Raw genomic sequence first — 22,318 nt, forward strand, 5'->3', positions numbered from 1 at the left:
GGAAAATGACAATAGCGCCGTTTTTGTTTTTTTTTTTAAGTTAGCCTCATTTGACATGAAAGGTAGGGTTCCGTGCATTTCAAGGGTTTGGGGTAGGGAAGAAGTGGAGGAATGCATAGAATTAAGCTCATGTGTGCGGCCCTTGCTACGCGAAGAGGAGAACGGGCCAGACACTGAACATGGATATAGGATCAGATTGCTCATGGCGTAAAGAGATGAGAAAATAAGAGTAGGAAAAAGAGATAAAGAAGATAAAGAATGGACTTGCCCGCTCACGTTTAGTATTCCCCACACTAGCAGTATTATTATGTGGGACTCATTCATTCAAATCAAACCTCCAGGGTCGCCCGCACACCCAGAACCCGTCTCTGTCGGATTAATAGACACTGTAGGAGAAGATATTGTGCGAACATCATTAACTTGTGTAATATGGAAAGTCCTGTGATTATTGCACCTGGTGTTAGAGCATCTAATTAAAGGATAGAAGGTAACGAACAATTTCCTTGTAGGAAGAATTGTTTAAACTGAAATTAGAGATTGAGTAGACATTAAGCCAGGCAAAGAAAGGGTGAAATTCTCCAGACAGAAGAATCAATACAGAAGCTATCTTGAAGCTATCAATACAGCCCGAATCAATACAAGAAGCTATCTTGAAGAGACAAGTGAAAGGGGAGTACAGCGGGTAGGGCATTTGCCTTGCACACGTGGGACCCCGATTTCAGCCCGCCAGGAGTGATTCTTGAGGTCTGCCGGGTGTGACCCAAAAGAAAGACAAAATTACGGATAAAATGGATGTTTAGTGATGAACTTATATTTATGTGTGTCCCAGAACAACCAAATTAATGTTGCACTTTTAACAAAATTAGAAATTTTTAAAAACTCAACTGGTGGAATCTTTTTCTAATGAAGATGAGTCAAGTAATAAAAGCAAACCCAGGCTTGGTAGATAGCCTTCCATCATTTTCTTCTGAAACTGCTAATCCCTCAGCAATTTTGGATTAAGGCATAAACAGCAAGCTATCTATTTTTTAAAAACTAATTTGTATTGCATGAATCTGAAATAAAAGAAAAATAGGGGCTGGAGCGATAGCCCAGCGGGTAGGGCGTTTGCCTTGCACCTGGGCGACCCGGGTTCGATTCCCAGCATCCCATATGGTCTCCCAGCACTGCCTGGAGTAATTCCTGAGTGTAGAGCCAGGAGTAACCTCTGTGCACTGCTGGGTGTGACCCAAAAAGCAAAAAAAAAAAAAAAAAAGGAAAAGAAAAGAAAAAGAAAGTTTTGGTCTATAAGGAATAACAGACATAAGTAGTGTATAGAGAAGAAAAGAAGGCCTGGTGTTTCATTAATCAAGTTCCAAGAGAACATTTAAGTTTCTCTGGAAAACAATATACCGGGGTGAAAGTATGAGGGAATAGGTACACATTACTAAAAAGACCGTGAATTGTAATAATGTTGGCTCTTTCGTATTTTGGACTCTGGAAAGAAGATTTTGTTTCACATGAAACAGTTGAACTTCACCTGAGAAATTTTAAGGATATCTGAAACTTATGCAATTAAGTTATTTTGTCTGCAAAATTAAAAATCAAAGATACAGTTGTCACAGTAACATAAAGATATTTTATATGTTAATTTTACTCCTATCTTCACTTTGTAGTGTACATACAATTTTATACATGGCCCAAATGTATTTTCTTTAATTTAATTGGATATGATATTTAGGAAGATGAACAACTCAAATTCAATCAAAGATCAAATAAGCTGTATTTTTTTATACTGTACAAAATAAAATTTACATTCTTAATGTAACTAGATACATCTAGGGAAAAATTACACATCTCTCAAGAAACACAATATTTAACATCTTAGATATATTTCTGCATCGCAGATTGTACTTTATACATCTTTATTTACAATAACTTAAAATATTTGTCATCTCTGGCAGGTATTTACAATGTCAACAGTGACTACATTTCACATTTCAACAATCAACAGCATAAACCAGTTCAGTAAGACAGTTTAATATAATGGCTTACATGCACCAATAAGTATGATTTTAATGTGTTTTTTCTTCAGCTCTGAAAAAAATGAAGGTTTTAACTAGTGCTAGGTTGAAAGGACACCCACAGGTCAGTAGAGATCTTTTTTTTTTTCATGCCTATCTCATTCAATTTTTACTAGCACTATTTCTGAGTAACAGGGAAGTTTTTAAAAAAATGCTACAGGTTGATGCTGGTTAAAATAAAAATAGTGGGAAAATAATCTTTGCATCATATAAACTGTTTCACTTAACCAGTTAAACTGAATGTAAAGCCAGCATACTTCTTATAAAAAGAATAAAAAAGATTCATTGTAAATTAACTGATAAACATATAACAAATACTTTAAAATGACACGTGGAGCATAGAGTATTTACTGTCATTCAATAAAACAAAAAAAACCGCAAAACCTACATACATAATTGTTAGAAAGTCAGTCTTCTCTTTCCAAGTTAACTTGGAATATTCATTACTTTTTAACCACTGATATGGAAAAGTTGCTTATAGAGCCTTTTAGGAACATCAGATAAAATATTGTTTCACATAAAATATTAAGTTTCCTCATTTTTAAAAAAAACATCAGTTATTTTAATTTTATTGGTCTATAAATCTGAGTATTTTAGCTTTTCTTTTTTTTTTTTTTTTGGTTTTTTTTGCTTTTTGGGTCACACCCGGCAATGCACAAGGGTCATTCCTGGCTCATGCACTCAGGAATTACCCCTGACGGTGCTCAGGGGACAATATGGGATGCTGGGATTCGAACCCGGGTCGGCCGCGTGCAAGGCAAACGCCCTACCTGCTGTGCTATCATTCCAGCCCCGTATTTTAGCTTTTCTTAATCTAATGTTTTTTAAAGGAAAAAACACTCGTGTTTATGTACATAAATTATGTAAACATAACTTTTTAGCCAACATTAAACCTGTAAGAAGTAATTGCTATTGCCCATTTAAAAAGGTGCATTTCCAAAACTTCTTCCTCAATCCTCTTTTTTTAAAGGTCACAATATCATACAAAATAGCCATTTTAGGAATTCCCCCTTGGCCCCATATTTTTTATTTTTTTAATTTTTATTTATTCTTTTTTTTTTTTTTTTTTGCTTTTTGGGTCACACCCAGCGATGCTCAGGGGTTACTCCTGGCTTTGCACTCAGGAATTACTCCTGGCAGTGCTGGGGGGACCATATGGGATGCCAGGAATTGAACCCGGGTCGGCTGCGTGCAAGGCAAACGCCCTACCCGCTCTGCTATCGCTCTGGCCCGGCACCATATTTTTTAATTCAATACTGAGGAGCAGAATCCTTCTTGTGAGTTACTTCTTATGGCACATTCATATGCTATAAGGTGTAACATTAGACCTAACTTTTACCTGGTATTTTTCGTTAAAAGAGGAAAAAGTTGACATTTTTACTATCAAAATCTCATAGGTAAATTATAAATGGAGGAAGCTCCTTTGACTCTTATTTTCCCCCTACAAAATAACCCTTCAAATTAAAGGGATCTATTCATTAACAGTTAAATACTTTAAATTTGTGTTTGGTTGATATATTTTCTTTGGTGAATTTTTAAACCAAAGATGGAAAGACACTCAAATACAGAAACCTGATTGTTATCAATTATGTAGTTGGGGAATAGATTGTCCAGTTCACTGCTCTTTGGGAAAGAAGAATTTGTTAAACCTACCTCAATTTTTAAAAATTCCATTTATACTCTATTTCTAATTTGAGGCCTAAACTATATAGAACATAATAGCATTATAGCAGACATTGAATGCATCTTAATTTGTAAACAATTTTCCAAAGTCTAGAAGCAAAACAGAATCTCTATTCATGTACTATGCTGCCAAGTTGTTTCACATCATTCCCAACTTTTTGGTAACTTCTGCCCTGAACTGTTTGCTCTGGTGTATATTTCATATATGGCTAATAACTAAGACCACAAAAATTCTGAGAAGAATAAAAGCTATCAAAGTTTTGCGGTTGTGTGGTTAGGTACAGAAGAAATGTACCAACATTAGCAAAGAAGGTTGCATGATGATGACTCTTGGGATCACCAAATTTCTGGGACCACCAAAAATCTAAGTACACACAGATTGACTTAATAGTATTTCCTCTGTATGTTCAGTGCCAGTATGATAATTAGGCACATAGGTAATACTAAATTTTTATGTTTTACATTATCAACATTGACCACCTTGACAATGAAAAATTGCCAATCTGGTTGCACATAATTTTCAATGTTAAGTGTTCATTTGCATTCAACATTCTTATGATATGGCAAAAGATCTAATTTTTTAGAGTTTAAGATATCAATTTCTAACTGATTTTCAAGTTTCTTAAAAACTTAAAGCGTTACAAGTACATGTCTAAACCAATTTAGCGGTTTGAAATATGAGGATAAAAATTGGACTTGGAAGATAAATAGCCTCATGTTCACTGTTACATAGCCATCATCTAGAAAAGTTGCTCTAAAATTCTTACAGGCTTTCCAACCAGTAGCATGATGTATTAAGCTTTTAAAAATTGAAAATGAGTATGAAACAAATATTTTAAAAATGTTAATCTTACTTTGTAATCAAAAATAAAAAATGGAGAGACCTTCCTTGCCAGTGTTTATAGAATACTGCCCCCTAAAGACAGATATTATTTTTTTTTATTTACAAATGAACATGCAGAGAATTACATGGACAACCATCAACAACTAAAGAACTAAAAATGGACCCATAAATTTCTCACAACGTGAAGGGAGGAAAATACCTTACTTCTTTAAAATAGTCACAAAAATAGTGCAAACAAAGTCTGAAAAAAATTATTTTCAGTATTCCAGTGTTATAATTAAAGCTGCTAAAGGGAATTTGAGCATATAGGTGGGAAATATTGGGTGTTACTGACACTATGTTTAAACACAGTTCATATGGTATATACACTTTAAATGATGTTATAACCTTTCTACCATGAAATAATCTTCCTACTTTTTAACCACATAGGGAAACGCTGCTTATAACTATCTGCTCTAAGCACTAGTGAGGCTGTTTCTTTTGACAGTAAAAATTAATGGAATAAACTTATTTAATCCTTTCTATTGTGCAATAGAGTTAATTCACCACTTAGGTGACTGAAAGCTGGCTGATTTGAAAACTACTTTAAAGTAGCTAGAAACATTGATCAAAGCTATTTCATTGGGGTTTGTTTTTCTTTTTTGCATTTAAATATATCCTCAGAAATAAAATCAACTATAAAATGGCAGCATACAACTGTTATGTGGCATAAAATTATAAGGCATAAATTTGAATAAGAAAAATGTATCTTAACTATCCATCCATTTACTGTATAGTTACCTATGTTTCCAATACTTACTCTTCTTTGTTTACTTTTCTATATTTTTTTCTAGATTTAATACTTTTCTTAATGTGCTATGATTTGCCAACTAAATGGAAGAAACTGTAAAAAATGAAGAATGTTACATAACATGTTGCAAACATGTTACATATCATGTTTAGCAAATAGGAGAAAGGGAGGCAGTTTGGTATCAATATTCATTAGTGTGAGACAAGAATTTGATTCTGGCTCTGCTTCTTAATTATGTGATTATTATAACCTTTTTTAGTCTCTTTCCTGAGGATGGACATGTGTATGGGTTTACAGGTTTTGGGAGACTAGCTAGATTATCTCTTGGGTTTCTTTAAGCACAAATTTTTGACACATAAATAGGCACACAATAATTGATAATAATTGGTGGTGAGACTGTCAGGATTACAAATTATAATCATTACTATCTTAGCCCCAGGAATCTCAAAAAAAATACTTTTCATATTTTAAAGTCTTACTTCTAATTTAGCTTCTCACTTTACATTTTCTCTTACTTTATAATAATGTGACTCTAAATTGATGTCAGAGTTCCCTAAAACCTTCAATTTTAATATTTCTTAGCCCAAACTGGCACAGATGGCATCAAATTGTTAAAAATAAGTCTTTTCTCCCTAACTTTTATATAGATTAACATATTTTTTAATGGAAGTTAAGAAGTATAAAGTTATTAAAGAACAAAATATGCCCTTTGGAAGGAGATGCCTGGGACCACATGAGTGCCGAGGTTTCAAGGCGACGTGCGAAGGCAAGTGTTTTAACCTATGTACTATCTCTCTGGCCCCTGACAGATTTTTAATAATAATGAATATCTAAAAAATTTTAATGCCAATAAATAATGCAAATAAATTATTAAAAACATCTTGGAAAATGACTTAAGATTTGCTGAGCTCATCAATTTTCACATAAAATCAGTTCTATTTTATGGTCTGACTATGAAGACTGAACCAGATTAAACATTTTTTATTGGGGGCAAATCATATCATTTAAAATAATGGAAGGTGGGACCAGGGAAATAACTCAAAGGACCAGAGTACAAGTTTTGCATTGGAGGTCCTGACTCTGGTCCCTGGCACCACGGATGTCGTCCTGGTTGGCCCCACTGGGCTGAGCACTGAACCTTCAGGCCTGTACTGCTATGCCAAGTATTGCCCTGCTGGCTTCCTAAGCACTAACCTCCCTCTCCCCAAAAAAACTAAAGAATGGGGCACAAATGTTAAAGTGTCCTTAAAAAACTATGGTTGTGCTGGGGCTGGAGTGATAGCACAGCGGGGGCATTTACCTTGCACTCAGCCAACCGGGTTCGATTCCCAGCATCCCATATGATCCCCTGAGCACAGCCAGGAGTAATTCCTGAGTGCAAAGCCAGGAGTACCCCTTAGCATCCCTAGGTGTAACCCAAAAAGAAGAAAAAAAAAAACCTATGGTTGTGTAAATGTATAAATAGAGACATGAAATTTCTAGACTGAAAATATATTTCAAAACTGCAATTCAGGTAATGTATTTATCTCTGGGGGAGGGTGTGTATGGGGAATGGGGGAGGGTTGGTTTCTGGGCCACCCTGTGGTACATGTGAGATCATGGAGTGCCAGGGATCAAATCTAGGCATCTCATGCAAAGTACACATTAAGTTATTTCTCTGGCTCTCAAGTATAATTTATTTCTAACAAACCAAATGGAGAACTTTGGGGGAGGTGATGGGGATGGTGCTCAGGGATCTATGTGGTGCCAGGAAATGAACCAGGGACTCCACATGCAAAACATGTGCTCCAGTTCTTTGAGCCGTCTCTCCAGGCCATTACTTTACTTTGGTATTATTTGGTATTTCTTTGTGCTTTAAAATCACACTGGACCTAGATGCCAAGAAATGCACAACTTTCTGAACTAAAACCCTTCCATTTCAAAATCAGACATTCCTGACATACAGTGACTGACTACAGATAAGATTTTACTCTCTAGTAAGTACAATATCTTTTCCTTCATACCTAAAACTTTGCTTTCTTAATGGTATTAATCTTTATATAACATTTATCTTGGCTGCTTTTAAATTCTTCTCATTCTGACATTCCTTAATTAAAAGAAGCAAGGGATATCTAAAATATGTTTTTGTGATATATACATATAAACAACACACATATACATACTATAAATCAATAAATCTCTATTTGACCAACATTTTTATATTTATCCCAGACTTTGGCAATGTAGTAAATACTAGTTCCCATTTTCATATGAGCTGAATGTTACACATCACAAAATTCAAACAAGGATCTCATTCTTATAACAATTCTAAAAGAAAGTTGATTTTAAAAACAAACAATAATTATTAAAATCAAAGAGTGGGAGTGATTTTTAGATATGAACAAACAAGAGGCATTTTTCTGGTTACTTTATTTATCAAAACCTGTTGTAATGTTCATTGGAAGAGAAAATTTCAAACTTTGTTAATTAGGAGAATACTTGCTTTCTACAACAAAGTATATATATATTTTTTTCTTTCACAATGATAAAATTAAAATGTCAATGGACAAAGCAACAATAGCTCTGACATATTTTGTGAAAGGATAATGCATAGCAGTTCAAGTCATAATATACAGATTATCAAAAAACAATATATTCTCTTTTATCTCATTCAAGCATTAGAGCCTGAGACCCGGTGGAGTTTATAATAAGATTTTATCCAACCTTATCAGAACTGAATCAATATTTTTTAACTGATAATGCATTTTTGGTAAACTTTTAGCAGAGTTACCAAATACTACTTACATACATTCAGCATCTAGCTTACTGGCATGATTTCAAAATTTTATAAAAATGAGAAACTTTTGCAGATATACTGATTAGAAGGTACACAAATTGCATTACAATAAACACAAAGGCAGTGTGGTCCTTATAGGAGAAATGAAGTCAGTACCCCCTGGTAAAAATGTTCTATAAAAATGTGTCACCTTGAAGCATCAGTGTTTTCAGCCAATTATCTGTCCCTGATGTATTTCCTTGGAGTATATGATCTATCAGGACTTCAGGTTTCTTAATCCAAAATATCTGACTGAATTTAGGTACATCTAAAAAAGCAGCTTGAAAGGGTTTCTCCAATAATCCAACATCACAGAAAGTGGGTTGAGAAATCCCTCTCTTTACCTGAAGACGTACTTATTCTACTTCAGTCATCAGCTCACAAAAGGAAAAGAAAAAAAAATCTATCAAAATTTCCCCTCATACACACAATCCCACACAAACCTAACACAAACTGACCCATTCCCTCCCCCCACCCCCATCCCCCAGCACCAAAATGTCAATCATTCCTAAAATAGAACATGCCCCTTGGATTCTCTGATTTGTTGGTTGTTCAATCTTTAAGGACAAAAATGCCTTAAAGTCCTTGTGGGGAGGAGGGAAGACAGTTAATAATGACTAAAGAGCCATTGAGAAAGTGCATTATCAATTACACAATCAAACTTGGGCCCTGTCCTTCCTTGGAGGTGGCCAAAATTTGATTAGAATGTCTCAGTAATTGAACATTTATATCCTTGATAAAGAGATGGGGGGAATAGAGCCACCCTCATTTTAATGAAAAAGTGCAGCACTCTACCACCTTTCCCCAAGCTTCTCAAGAAAATGATTGCACAGACTCAGAGAAGTCCAAAAGTCATAGCAGAATCTCTGAGGCACTCCTGGTTAAGAGAGAAAAAATATGATCCAGTGATCTTCATAGTTTATAGATTATGAGAACAAACCCGTTTTGTTTTTTTAAAGAAAGCCAAAGAATCATTTCATAGGGATCATAAACACCATTTCCTCTAACATATCCTCAGTCTCACAGTGTTGAAATGGGACCGATCAGCCTACGATGGGATTGCACATCACCCAAGGAGAAAGGAAGGCATGAAAAATGCAAACATTCTGTACTGCTTCACAAACACATTTACAAGGAATAGGTGAAGATAGAGAAAGGAGGGGGAAAAAAACCTTATTGCTGTTTCCATACAAAATACAGTATGAAGATTCCTAAACTAAAATCAAATTTGATTATGATGCCTAGTATTTTCACAATGTGGGATGAAGTATTTTTCTTGCGCAATGAAATGTTCAGTTTTAAAGGTAAGCAGAAAGATGAGAGAGGATGACAAAACTACACCTGGGATATTAGCTGCATATTGAAACTTGGGGATCGAGACTGCTTGGTTAAGGGAGCCCCTGAGCTGAGGAGCTCTTTGTTTTCTCCAGTTTGCCCTAGTCGATCTTCTTGTAGACTGATAGTTGAAAATCGATTAGCACTGTTAGTTGCTAAATTAGTAACTCCCTCAATGCCAACCCCAATGCTGGTACTTGCTTGACTGCCATTTACATAGTCAAATGATTTACTTGAGGAAGCACTGGCTGTCCGGATTAGCTTACTGGTTTTTGGCACCACCTGGCCAGCAGGTAGGCTCAGGTGTTTCTTCATAGGTGTCAGCTCAACTGAATCTACACTAGGATCAGCTGGTTGCTGTACATACTGCCTTCGAACTACTGAATCTCGAGGGCTTTCACTGGATTTGATGGCAGAGGTTTCTTTATCCTTAGCTGAACGCCCAGTTGCTACTTTCCTTAAGCTTCCCCTTTGAGAAGATGAAGATGGTTTGGTCCCCACTGGCTGACTGCTGAGGGAAGCTCCAGATGAAAATCCTTCATCTGCATCATTCAGGTTAAGAGATTCCTCTCCTCCATTTACACCCTCAGCACCTAAAAAACAAATCAGACAGAATCAGCAATAGCTAAATAAACAAGCAGCAGCTGTGAATAACAACTCAACTGACCTCATCTCTCAGGCAGTGCTTGCAATAGATTGGCAATGGCCTTTTAGTATCAATACCATCCTAAATAATTTAGAAAAAAAAAAGCAACCTATACAAAACTCTTACACAGAATTTTAACATTATTTATTTTGTTCTTTTAGTTTTTTCAAGCTTTGATAAAATTCTTCAAATAATATAGCATACTATCAAATATTAGATACATAAAACTACTTTATGTAAAATGTGTTATTGTAAATTTTGATAATATATTCATGTCAATTTGAAGTTACTATCTCTATTTGAAAAACAATTTCTTCCTTAACCCATCATAATATGGTGTAAAAGCAATCTCCTTGCTAGTTACCAAAAATAGTGCCCCAAACTCACTTATTCCACTTAGCCAACCTTTTAACTACAGTAAAATTTTATATTTATTCAACAGCAAACTGCTTCTAAATGTCTTAAAGAAAGTCTTTAACTTGGACACTTTTTTTTTTTCTTTTTGGGTGACACGCAGCGATGCTCAGGAGTTGCTCCTGGTTTTGCACTCAGGAACTACCCCTGGCGGTGCTTGGGTAACCATATGGGATGCTGGGAATCGAACCCGGGTCGGCCGAGTGCAAGGCAAAGGCCCTACCCGCTGTACTATAGCTCCAGCCCCACTCCCAAAATTTTTAACTTGGAACAAGTAAATTTTCTGACTTCAAACTAAAAAATTATGCTTCACTTTCAGTAACATCTTAATCACATTGTCTTACGGACATAAGTTAAGCACTGGTTTCCATATTGATCAATGTGCAAAAAAAAAGTTTATTATCAAGGCTAAGAGACCAGTCTTGGTTTTTTTAAGGAGTTAAGGATTTTAAAACTTTTAGTAGTTTGCATTTCTAGCATTTTAGACTTTCAGTACTGAGATAATCATAATCACAAAAGACTACAGTGTCATTATGTATTACCTAGAAAATAATATTATTTTTAATTTTTCTAAGAATGGAAAAGAGTACATGGTTTTAAGTTTCTATGAAGATTTTTCTTACCTACTATTTAAAGTTTTACTGAGAAAGTTAATACATTTGCTTCTTCCAGAAACTGATAGCAGTTTGCTACTTTATTAAATATATTTCCCAAACTGCATGAAAATATAATCTGAATTTACATACATATATCCATATTCCAGTTGGGTAAAGTGTTAGGTAAGAAATCTGAACAAATATGACTTAAAGATTACCTAAATAAAATATTTAAACACAATATTTAACGTAATACCTAGAAAAATTAATTTTTTCCATTTGGATTATTTCCCTCCTTCCAAAGAAGAATAAAATAAGCTATCTTTAAAACAAAAGGCCATCTTGCATTATATCCAGCAGTTTAGTCCTTAATAGTCATGCAGAGCCATATGAAGTGCAACTGACACTTCTCTCAACTCCTTCTTCAAAAAAAGTTATATGGTTTTGAAACAAAAGCTTCAAATTACATTAATATATATCTTAGCAATTTACTTACAAGTTGTTTAAGAACTCCAAAATGCCCAAAAGAGTTACTAGTTCAGAAATGACAGAAGGAAAATAAAACTGATATATATAGAAATACATCACTTGGTTTATATATAATTAGGAAAGGAGACTGAGAGAGTGCAAGTTCCTGAATCTTGCCACATGCAGACTTGATGCCCAAGCAACATGATCATAAAAGAGATGATAACATAAAAGTCACCATGCAAGAGAATCTATCAATAGTTAACATAAGAAGAATTGTTATTTCAATGTGATGGAATCCTAACTACACTTATCATAGATGTTGTCCTCAGTTTCGGAATAACTTTACAGTCAGCTTTAAAAGTCAGAAATAAAATGTTACTTGACAATCAGAATACATTATATCCTCCCTTTGTTCAACATAAAATGATTACAATTTTAACTGTAAGAAATTAATACTATTATACTGAATTACAAATTCCTTTAAAAATAAATGTATCAAAAATACAGAAATAAATATATCAGTGTTTATCCAAGAGCTCCAGAAAAATAAGATTTACGACAACTTCTTTTTAGTTTGTTTGTTTTTGTTTTGGGGTCACACCAAGCTATGCTCAGGGTTACTTCTGGCTCTGCACTCAGGGTTCACTCCTGGTAGTGTACCACGTGGGATGCCAGGAATTGAACCCAGGTCAGCTGCCTGTAGAGCAAGTACCCTACCTGTTATACTCTTTCTCTGGCCCCAGATTTACCACAACTTTTTATTTTTTAATAGTTGCTTCCTTTGCTTTAAGAACCTCAAGAGATTAAAAAGGCAGTCATGTCTCGCACTTTTCCATTCTAATTTCCTCCCTCGGTGAAAAACAATACTATTTATGGTAAATAAGGACAGTTAATGAATTTTCTATTAATATTTAAATTTCCCTATAAATTTAGCTTCTATTCATAATAATTTACACTTATTACTAATTTAGAATAAAGGGAAAGAATTGGGGGGGGGGGGCAACACCCGGCACTGCTCAGAGCTTACTCCTGACTCTACTCAGGAGTCATCCCTGGTAGTGCTCAGGGGAACATATGTAGTGCTGAGGCTCAGACCCAAGTGGGCCATGTGCAATGCAAGTGCCCACCTGCTATACTGTAACTCCAACCTTGGCAATGTAATTTTTGAGAAATTTAAGATACACAAAGGTAAGTTATTCCTCAGTTCCTATACCACCCACATTCATAAAATGAAATTTTTACCACTGATAAGAAACTATACCAAAATGGCAATTTTAATATTTAAAATCATGTGAAGGTAATTACTATTTTGGTTCCTTAATATTTTTTGGTTTTCAGGCCACACCCAGCAATGCTCCTGGCTACTCCCAGTGCATTACTCCAAAGACAGTGCCTGGCTGTGCTTGGGGGACTATGTAGTGCTGAAATTCAAACCCAAGCCTCCAGCATGTAAAGCATGTACACTAGCCTTTCGTATTTTGGTCCTTTTTTAGAGTATGAATAGAGTATGGCTTTCAGTAAGTTGAAAGAAAAGTTTCAGCTTAATACCATTATTTTATAGAATATCAAGAGTATTACATTTGTAATGTAGTATATCATTTAGCACAAATACTCCAACATTCTATCAATGATAGTACATATACAAGCTTCTGTAGTCATCAAGAATATCGAGAAACAGGCTGTTGTTCAATTTAGGTCAATTTTAAGTTTGACTCTATTCATATACTTATTTTTATGTCTTTCTACAAGATAAAAGTGACTCACAAGAATAACAAAGAGATACAGAAAAACTGTAACGGGAAGACTGTATCTTTCACAGTCATTTAAACAAGAGTCTCTGCAAAGCAGCATCAACTTCTTTCAGGCCCTAGATCATGCACATGCAATGCCATTAAATGAAGTAAGGTCAATTTGAGCACAGTGCCAAGGGAACAGAGGGTAAATTTAGATTTTTACTGAGCATGCTCAAATTTCTAATGCATCAAAGAGCAAGAGACTTCCCTAAGGTGTAAGGTAACTGCTTCATGTATGTTTGATCTTTAAAATATGCAAAAACATGTAACCTACTTTTGAATTACCTACTATATTTCATAAATTAGTATAAAGCTTCCATAGTAGCAATACATTAAATAATGAAAAAGGTATTGTTACAGTTCCCTCTTTCACACAGTTAACTATGGCATCACATGTTAATTAGCCAACAAATATTTTCCAATCAGAGAGAAGAGTTTTTACATTAAGTAGTACTGGGAGGGACAGAGGGGCGTGTAAAAAATATTCTCCTCTTAAAATACCTACAGTGTAGAAATAAAGATTTATTAGGATATGCCTGACCTCTAAATAATACATTTCCGTTGTCTGAGAGCTATAAAAGGCAACAACTATTTATAATAGTGATTAAGTGTAATGTGCCCAGAGAAGCTTATAGAGGAAAGATGATTGTTCACTAAAAATAGACAAACAGATCAGATTTTACAAAACCATCAATACTGGTTTATTCTATCAAAGAGATAAGAAATTCTTGTTAATGAACCACCCTGAAATTAGACCTTAAATGATTGGCTCTACTTTAATACAATTTCTGAAAGATGTTAATGTTTTAAATTTCCTCATAGTTTTAAAGAGTTATAAAAATGAAATCATTTCTGTAAGGCTCATGTCTATTGGGTGCATTTTCCCTTTCCTAATGTTAGAATAAACATGCTCAGTAATGAAAAAAAAAATCCCAAGCATTTGCATATCTTTTGGAGACAGGCCTCTGTCTTATTAATAGCCATGCCAAGCTGTTTGTTGATTACACAAGGATGCAGACTCCAGGCTAGCACAAATGGTAACTAAAGATTGTACCTGACCTGGTGCTAGGCAAATGGGAAGGTATGCTTTGCAAGAGGAGCTAATACACCCTGGGATACTGGAAACACACACTAGAATGGAAAGATGCTCTGCTTGGGGAGAGAGGAGAGCCAGGATCCTTCTCCAGCAACTGCCTCACTGACTTCTGCCTCCTCATCTCTGTCCTACCCTCTGTTGTGGCTGCTGCTGAGTTGGGCTCCGGTGAGCCGTGCTCAGGGGTCCTGCGCACCAGCACCTCCCCCTCTTGCACACGTTTGATCCCTAGGTCAGTGGAGCCGTGTTGGATCGGGGAGCCAGGAATACTCGAGTCAGCCTCGTTTGAGAAGTCAAAGCCATCTGGGATTCAACATATAAAATTTTAGTGCTTTTGAGCTGCTCTATTCTTTTCTGAGCATTCTGACCCAGGTAGATTAGAGAATGTATATATGGATATGTATAAAAACACAAACACTGTTTATATATTTTTATGTGTGTGCACGGCATGCACACACATAAGGCAGCAGATGAACAATGTGAGGTTTGGAAATGAATAGAACAAAAAATAGTGATCATTAAAATGGCAATTAATATATCTTAGGCAAGACAACTAAATCATTCAAGTATGCTTATGAAATACTGCTGGATTCAGCACTTAAAAAAGCAAAGATAGAAATCTAAAATCCATAACCAATTTTTTTTGTGGATAATTTGTATCATATTGTTAGTAAAATTTCTCCCACAATGCTCATACATGCACCTTATTTTCCCAATATGGTAAAAAAATTCCATTATTACTAGTACAAAATAAGACCCACCCAAATTGATCATATTTTGTTTTAATACTCAGAAAGTACTCTAATATCTTTCTACTTTATTAAAATATATATACACACATATATATGCATATGCATTCAGACATTGAAACCATAGTTTAAATGCTAATTTTTAGGAACTAAGCAATTTTACTTTATATAAAGTGTTATATATAATGTATTCACAAAGTCATTTAAAAAAAAAACTGTGATACATTTGTGTGAATGAGCTATAGGAATTTTGTATGTACCTTCTCTCCTCCACCTATGACGACGGATTGAAGCTGTTGTAATAGCAGTCCGAGAAATCCTCGGCACTGTTGGAGTGACTTCCACTTTAAGAACTTTCTGGCCTTCTTGTGAAGAATCCGGAGCATCAAATGGTAATGAATTTTTCATGGCATTAGCAACCTAAAATGATATAATATGAGTCTATATATATTTAAACCAATATATAGCCTATCCTTATTCTATGTTTCTTCAACTTTTTAAATATGTACTCAAAAAAGTTGCTCTATAAAATATAAAATCTAAAGGAAAAATAATTATTTAATATTTGAACCCTAACATAATTAATATTTAAATAGGGCAAGAGAGATTAACAGAATTGGCACATACTTTGCATGCTGGAGGCTTGGGTATCCCTGGTACCATACTGTCCCCCAAGCACTAAGCTGGGAGTAGCCCCTAAGCACTGTCAGGTGTGGCAAAAATATTATTTTAAGCTTCTGATTTTCAGATAAATAATATGTAAACTTTAATCTCTGATTAAAAAAAATAAAATGTTAGTCTTTTTCTCTATTCCTCTGTATCCATCACACACACACACACACACACAAAACCAAAACTGATGGTTCAGAATTTAGATATTTATGTGATTAAAAAATAAAAATCAAGGGGTTAGAGAAAAAGTACAGTGGGCAGGGCACTTGCCTTGCATGTGTTTGACCCAGGCTTAATTCTGAGCACCCCATATTGTCCCCAACCACTACTGAGTGAGATCCCTGAGTGCAGAGCCAGGAGAAAGCCTGAGCATCATTTGATGTGGCCCCCAAACCACTTCCTCCTCACCTCCCTCAAAAAAAAGCCAATTTTTAGGATTTGTACCATAATTTAAGCACAGAAAAATCTTCCTTCTATAAAAATTTGGGCGTTTGTTTCTTATATGAAAAAAATTTAAAGCAGTTCTTTAATTTATCTGAACTCTAGTTTGATATGTGGCAGGAGATGACTGTTAGTATGTTATAAACCTTTTTTTTTTTTACACCAATGCTTTCGATTGTCCCTTCTAATGCATACTAAAATTTTTCCCATTAATTCTTCTTTCAGACACATGCATGTTTAATAAGAAGTAAATTATAAAGGCCAAAGAAGTAGTAGAGCAGGCAGGGAACTTGTCTTGCACATGGCTGACCCAGGTTCAATCCCTGGCAATCCCTGATATAACATATGGTCCTTTGAGCACCAGGAGAGATCTCTCAGTGCAGAGCTGGCACCAACCTGAGCATAGCCAGATGGAGCCCCAAAACAAAACAAAAATATCTTTAAAAAATAAAAATAAAGAGTAAACTGAATAGCTTACCAATAGTGGTTGAGAAAAGAGTTCTAGCTGAGCTCTGTAAATGATGTCATCAAGGACTTCCTGGCCTAGCTCCCACTGTCCATTGTACCTATGAAGAAGTAGATTGTTTACTATCTTTAGTTAACATCTTTACTCTTCAACAACCACCTTTTTATTATTCCAAGTCTGCTACTTTGATTTTGAAACAAAATAAAATTCATATCAATTCATCTATAAACTTACCCACTCTTTCTTACAACACAAAGAGAATTTCAAATACTTATATTTAAAATAGTTTATGGATTTTGCTTCATAGAAATTGGTTTTGATCATGTGTTGATATTTAGGCTAATCTATATCATGTACAATGAAGAAAGGAAGTTGTTTATTTTTTTAAAACCAATACTTTATAGGTTCCAACTTATAGGCTATGCTAGTTATTGTTTGGCTATATTTTAAACTACTCAGAATACTATGTACAATTATATGTCACCAAATTCAACAACCTAAAGGAATTGTATGACTGCCTAAAAACATACAACCTATGAAGACTAAATCAAGGAGAAATAAATTTGAAAAGAATAATTACTAGTAAGGAGGTAAATGAGTAATTAAAATCTACCAAGTATTTAGATATTTGTCATCATTGTATCACTGTATCACTGTCATCCCATTGTTCATCAATTTACTCGAATGGGCACCAGTAACATCTCTACTCGTCCTGGCCCTGAGATTTTAGATATTTATCATATATTAAATATATATCCTTGGTTTTATTAGAATGTCCGTATATCCCAACCTACAAATTCCTTATCAAGATTATTAATTCCTTATCAAAATTCCATTGGCATTTTAATTTAAAAAATCCACCAAAAATTTTTTTTTCCATCTTAAAATCTGTATGGAACCCGAAGTCCCAACAGGCAAGGCAATTTGAGAAAAAATAAGCCTAAAGTCTTCATACTTATGACTTTTAACTATATTAAGCTTATAGCAATGGAACATTTGTTATTAGCAGTAAAGCAGACTAGGATATCTATAAATGGAACAAAGGAGAACCCAGAAATAAGCCTACACACATGGTCAATTAATTTACAACAAAGATACCAAGCACACAAAATAGAGAAAGTATCATCTCTTTGATAAGTGGTGCTGGAAAAAAAGGAAAATTATATGCAAAATAATTAAAGTGGATTATTTTATATCATATGCTAAAAAAATGAACTGGAGACTTGAAAATATAAAATTCATAGAAAACACAAACAGAAAGTTCCCTGACATCAGTCTCAATGATTTTCTCAGATTCCAAAACCCAAAACGAAGACAACAGGAGCAAAAACAAATGGGGGTGCAGGGGGTGCTGGAGCGATAGTACAGAGGGTAGGGGATTTGCCTTGCAAGTGGTAACCCGGGTTCTATCCCTCCCCTGGCAAATCAAGCAGGGGACATCAAACAAAATCAAAGAAATCACCCACAAAGGGGGGCTGGAGAGATAGCACAGCGGGTAGGGCGTTTGCCTTGCACGCGGTCGACCCGGGTTCAAATCCCAGCATCCCATATGGTCCCCTGAGCACGGCCAGGGGTAATTCCTGAGTGCAGAGCCAGGAGTAACCCCTGTGCATCGCCAGGTGTGACCCAAAAAAGAAAAAAAAAAAAAAAAAAAAAGAAATCACTCACAAAATGAAAAGTCAACACAGATTAAGAGAAAATATTTACAAATAATTTATCTTCTTAATACGGGGTTATATCTAAAATATTTTTTAGAACACATATACGTCAATATAAAAATCAAATAATTCAAATAAAAATGTGCAGAGGATGGGCTTGAGAAAGCTCATCCTATCTGTTTGGGTTCTTTCCCTTGCACTGCATAGTCTCCCCAGAGCACCAAGAGTGATCCTCGAGTTCAGAACCAGGAGTAGCCCCTGAGTACTGCTGGGTGTGGCAAAAAGCAAAAAAGCAAAAAAGAGATCTGAACAATTTTTTCCAAAAGCAACAAATGGCAAAAACAGAACCAGTGATATAGCTAAATGGAAGGCCAGGATAGATCCCTGGGACCATGTGGTCCCCCAGTACCGTAGGGAGCAACCCCCAGCAATAAGCCAGGAGCAGCTCCTGAATACTTCCAGGATATTAAACAATCAAAACACAAATGTCTAGGGCCGGGGCGATAGCGGTGCACGCTCTGCCGAGATGCAACTCAAGTGGCCACATGTTTATTTGTGTGGCCGCTCTGCTGCTGATGACCACGATCCAGAAGACAGCTAGACTACTTTTGGTACCAGCAACTGCTTCCACCAATGTCTCTACACTGTGAACTAAGCCAGAGCCCCAGGAAAGGAAATGATGCAATTTCTAACATAAATCTCACTGGACTTAACTACTAAAGTACTAAAATGCAGAAATCCTAAACCTAAAAAGACTTCATATCTCTTCATTCTCAGCAATAGAAAACTATCAAATGCTTCTTTGTCAGCAGGGCTGTTTTTTTTTTTTTGAGGGGAAACTCCAACAACAATAGTGAATATTGTGTTGAAATATGGAATGTAATCAAGGTAAAGAGAAAATGAAGTGAAATTTATCAGCTACGCAAGCGGGGGTGGCGGGTGAGGGGGTGGAAGGTATACTGGGGTTTTTGTTGGTGGAATATGGGCATTGGTGAAGGGATGGGTGTTTGAGCAGTGTATAACCGAGATAAGCCTGGAAACTGTAACTTTCCACATGGTGATTTAATTAAAAAAAATTTTTTTAAAAACCACAAATGTCTAACACATACACAAAAAGATACTCAATAAACTAATGATGAAGGAAATGCGAATCAAAAACAAAGAATGTTGGGGAGACAGCTCAAAGACAAGTGAACATGTTTTGTAAGCAAGAGGCCTGGGTCCAATTTCACACACTATATGGGCCCCCCATGCACTGCCAGGCAGCATCCCACAGAGCTGAACAGGGAGAAGCCATCAAGCATCACCATCTGTGTGGCCCCAAAACAAAAAACTAAACCACAAAAGAAATTATTACCTCACATCTGTAAGAATGACTATTATCAAAAAAGGTAAGTATTGGCAAGAATGTGGGGGAAGCAAGTCCTATGCACTGTGATGGGAATGTAAATTGGTGCGAACAATTTGGTTTGGTTCTTCAAAGAACAACAGAATTATCAGATCATTTAACTATTCCAATTCTAAGTATTTATCCAAAGGAAATAAGTAATTCAGAAAAAACTAAGTGCCCATCAAAATATGAATAAAGAAAACATGGTATATACACATACATAGGAATATTATTCTGCCAAAACAAAGAAGCCACTGCTGAGGCTTTGATGAATCTTGAGGCTATTAAATATAAAAAGTAAGACAAAGACAAACAATGTACAGTGTATTTTATATTTGGAATTTTGTCTGAGAACATTCAAATTCCCAATTACTTGCATGCGTTGAGCATGACGCTGGCAGTTCTGTTGTCTGAGTGGACAGTTCTGTTGTATGATGCCCAGCACCAAAAATTTTTTTCTGGCCACACAGCAGCCAGGTTTGTGGAGGCACTGCAAAAAGGGTGTGGTCTGCAGTTAAAAATATAGGCAAGTTCCATATATAGGAAGTGAGACCTCTAGTGAGCATATATGGAATCACAACAGCAAGCACAGCTATCACCATGAGGAGACTCATGGAAGAAAGTCAGCTCTTAATGAGCCCATGTATAAAAATGGCACAAAAGAATCCAAACCCTAGTGAGTTTCTGATACGTGACTTGTGACAATCACTAAAGCTAAAAATATGCAAGTACCACAGCCAGACAAATGTGCAACCCCCCAGTAACTAAAACAACATCTGTAACAGCAGTGAAGAAAAGGGGAGGAAATAAAAATAAGTAATTTTTTTAAAGTATAAATTTCCAGGGGCCGGAGCCATAGCACAGTGGGTAGGGCGTTTGCCTTGCACGCAGCCGACCCGGGTTCGATCCCCGGCACCCCATATGGTCCCCCAAGCACTGCCAGGAGTAATTCCTGAGTGCAAAGCCAGGAGTAACCCCTGAGCATCGCTGGGTGACCCAAAAAGCAAAAACAAGTATAAATTTCAGCACATAATTCCTGGCAATATATATCATGATAATTAGATCTTTTTTTGTTTTGTTTTTCTCTTCTGCTTTTTGGGTCACACCCAGCGATGCAAAGGATTTACTCCTGGATTTGCACTTAGGAATTACTCCTGGTGGTGGTTGGGGGACCATATGGGATCCTGGGAATCGAACCGGGGTCGGCCATGTGCAAGACAAACGCTTACCCGCTGTACTATCACTCCAGCCCCTCTAAGAGATTAGATCGTAAAAGTAATCACCAGGAAAAAAAAATTTAAGTACGTGGGGTGATGGATGCTAAAGTATTTATTACCATTTTACAATATTTACATACATCAAATCATGACTTTTACACCTAAACCAAATAAAATGTTGTCAATTATATCAATAAAAATTCTACTTTTAGTATATTAAAAGTATACTGCTTTCAAATACAAAGTATGTATTTTGAAAATTTGTATTACAAAGAAGCAATGGTGTCCGTTATAGAATAGACTGTTATGAAGTGATAAGAAAACAGAAATAAATTTCTAAACAGTGGGGGAAAATTCACCTCATTTCATATCCCATGTACTTACATGGCATAATAAACCCCTGTGAGAAGTTGCACCATAAATTCTGGATCCAATACTATTCGACCACAGAGTTCTTTCCACTGTTTTTCATTTTGTCGTGGAAAACCACTCACACAAACCCTAGGAAATAAAGTATCATATGTGAATTCCCAATGTATTTACTCAAGAAATATTTACTGGTTATCTGCTATCTAACACTCACTGTCCTAGACCTAGGCATATTGTTCTAAACAAGCAGAAAGATGAAAAGTAAATAAAAATTCAATGTGTCCTCAAAAACATATTTATACTGGAGCGATAGCACAGCAGGTAGGGTGTTTGCCTTGCAAGCGGCCAACATGGTTTTTTTTTTTTTTGATGTTTGATTAAATTTATTATTTTGATATGTTCTATATGTTAGACTTTACATTTTTATTAAAACAAAAGAAATAAAAAGTGACTATTTTCTATATATGATTTAAGCATCATTTTAAAAATGTCTATAATTTTTTTTTATATTTTTATTTTTTTTTATTTTTTTTTAATAATTTATTTATTTTTAATTAGAGAATCACCGTGAGGGTACAGTTACAGATTTATACACTTTTGTGCTTATACTTCCCTCATACAAAGTTCGGAAACCCATTCCTTCACCAGTGCCCATTCTCCACCACCCGTAAACCCAGCGTCCCTCCCACCCTCCCCAATCCCATCTCCCCCCCAACCCACCCTGCCACTGTGGCAGGGCATTCCCTTCTGTTCTCTCTCTCTAATTAGCTGTTGTGGTTTGCAATAAAGGTGTTGAGTGGAGCGGCCAACATG

At 35.6% G+C, this 22,318-nt stretch overlaps 1 protein-coding gene across 7 annotated transcripts in view; it reads right to left on the reverse strand.

Annotated features, from left to right (window-relative positions):
- Window positions 1-1,738: 1,738 nt before the first annotated feature.
- HYCC2 (hyccin PI4KA lipid kinase complex subunit 2) overlaps window positions 1,739-22,318 on the reverse strand; it is an 88,262-nt gene continuing 67,682 nt past the window's right edge. For 6 of the 7 annotated variants that reach the window (XM_055123551.1, XM_055123555.1, XM_055123553.1 and 3 more), the window contains 5 exons: window positions 21,521-21,637; window positions 16,884-16,971; window positions 15,553-15,712; window positions 14,679-14,846; window positions 1,739-10,123 (listed from right to left, as the gene is read on the reverse strand). In XM_055123551.1, the coding sequence (XP_054979526.1) occupies window positions 9,531-10,123; window positions 14,679-14,846; window positions 15,553-15,712; window positions 16,884-16,971; window positions 21,521-21,637 (1,126 nt within the window). In that variant the 3' untranslated portion in view covers window positions 1,739-9,530. The remainder of the gene's footprint in view (window positions 10,124-14,678; window positions 14,847-15,552; window positions 15,713-16,883; window positions 16,972-21,520; window positions 21,638-22,318) is intronic. The other variant, XM_055123556.1, reaches the window with a different exon arrangement.

Source organism: Sorex araneus, chromosome X (genome assembly GCF_027595985.1).
Source record: "Sorex araneus isolate mSorAra2 chromosome X, mSorAra2.pri, whole genome shotgun sequence".
In the NCBI taxonomy this organism is placed as follows: domain Eukaryota; kingdom Metazoa; phylum Chordata; class Mammalia; order Eulipotyphla; family Soricidae; genus Sorex; species Sorex araneus.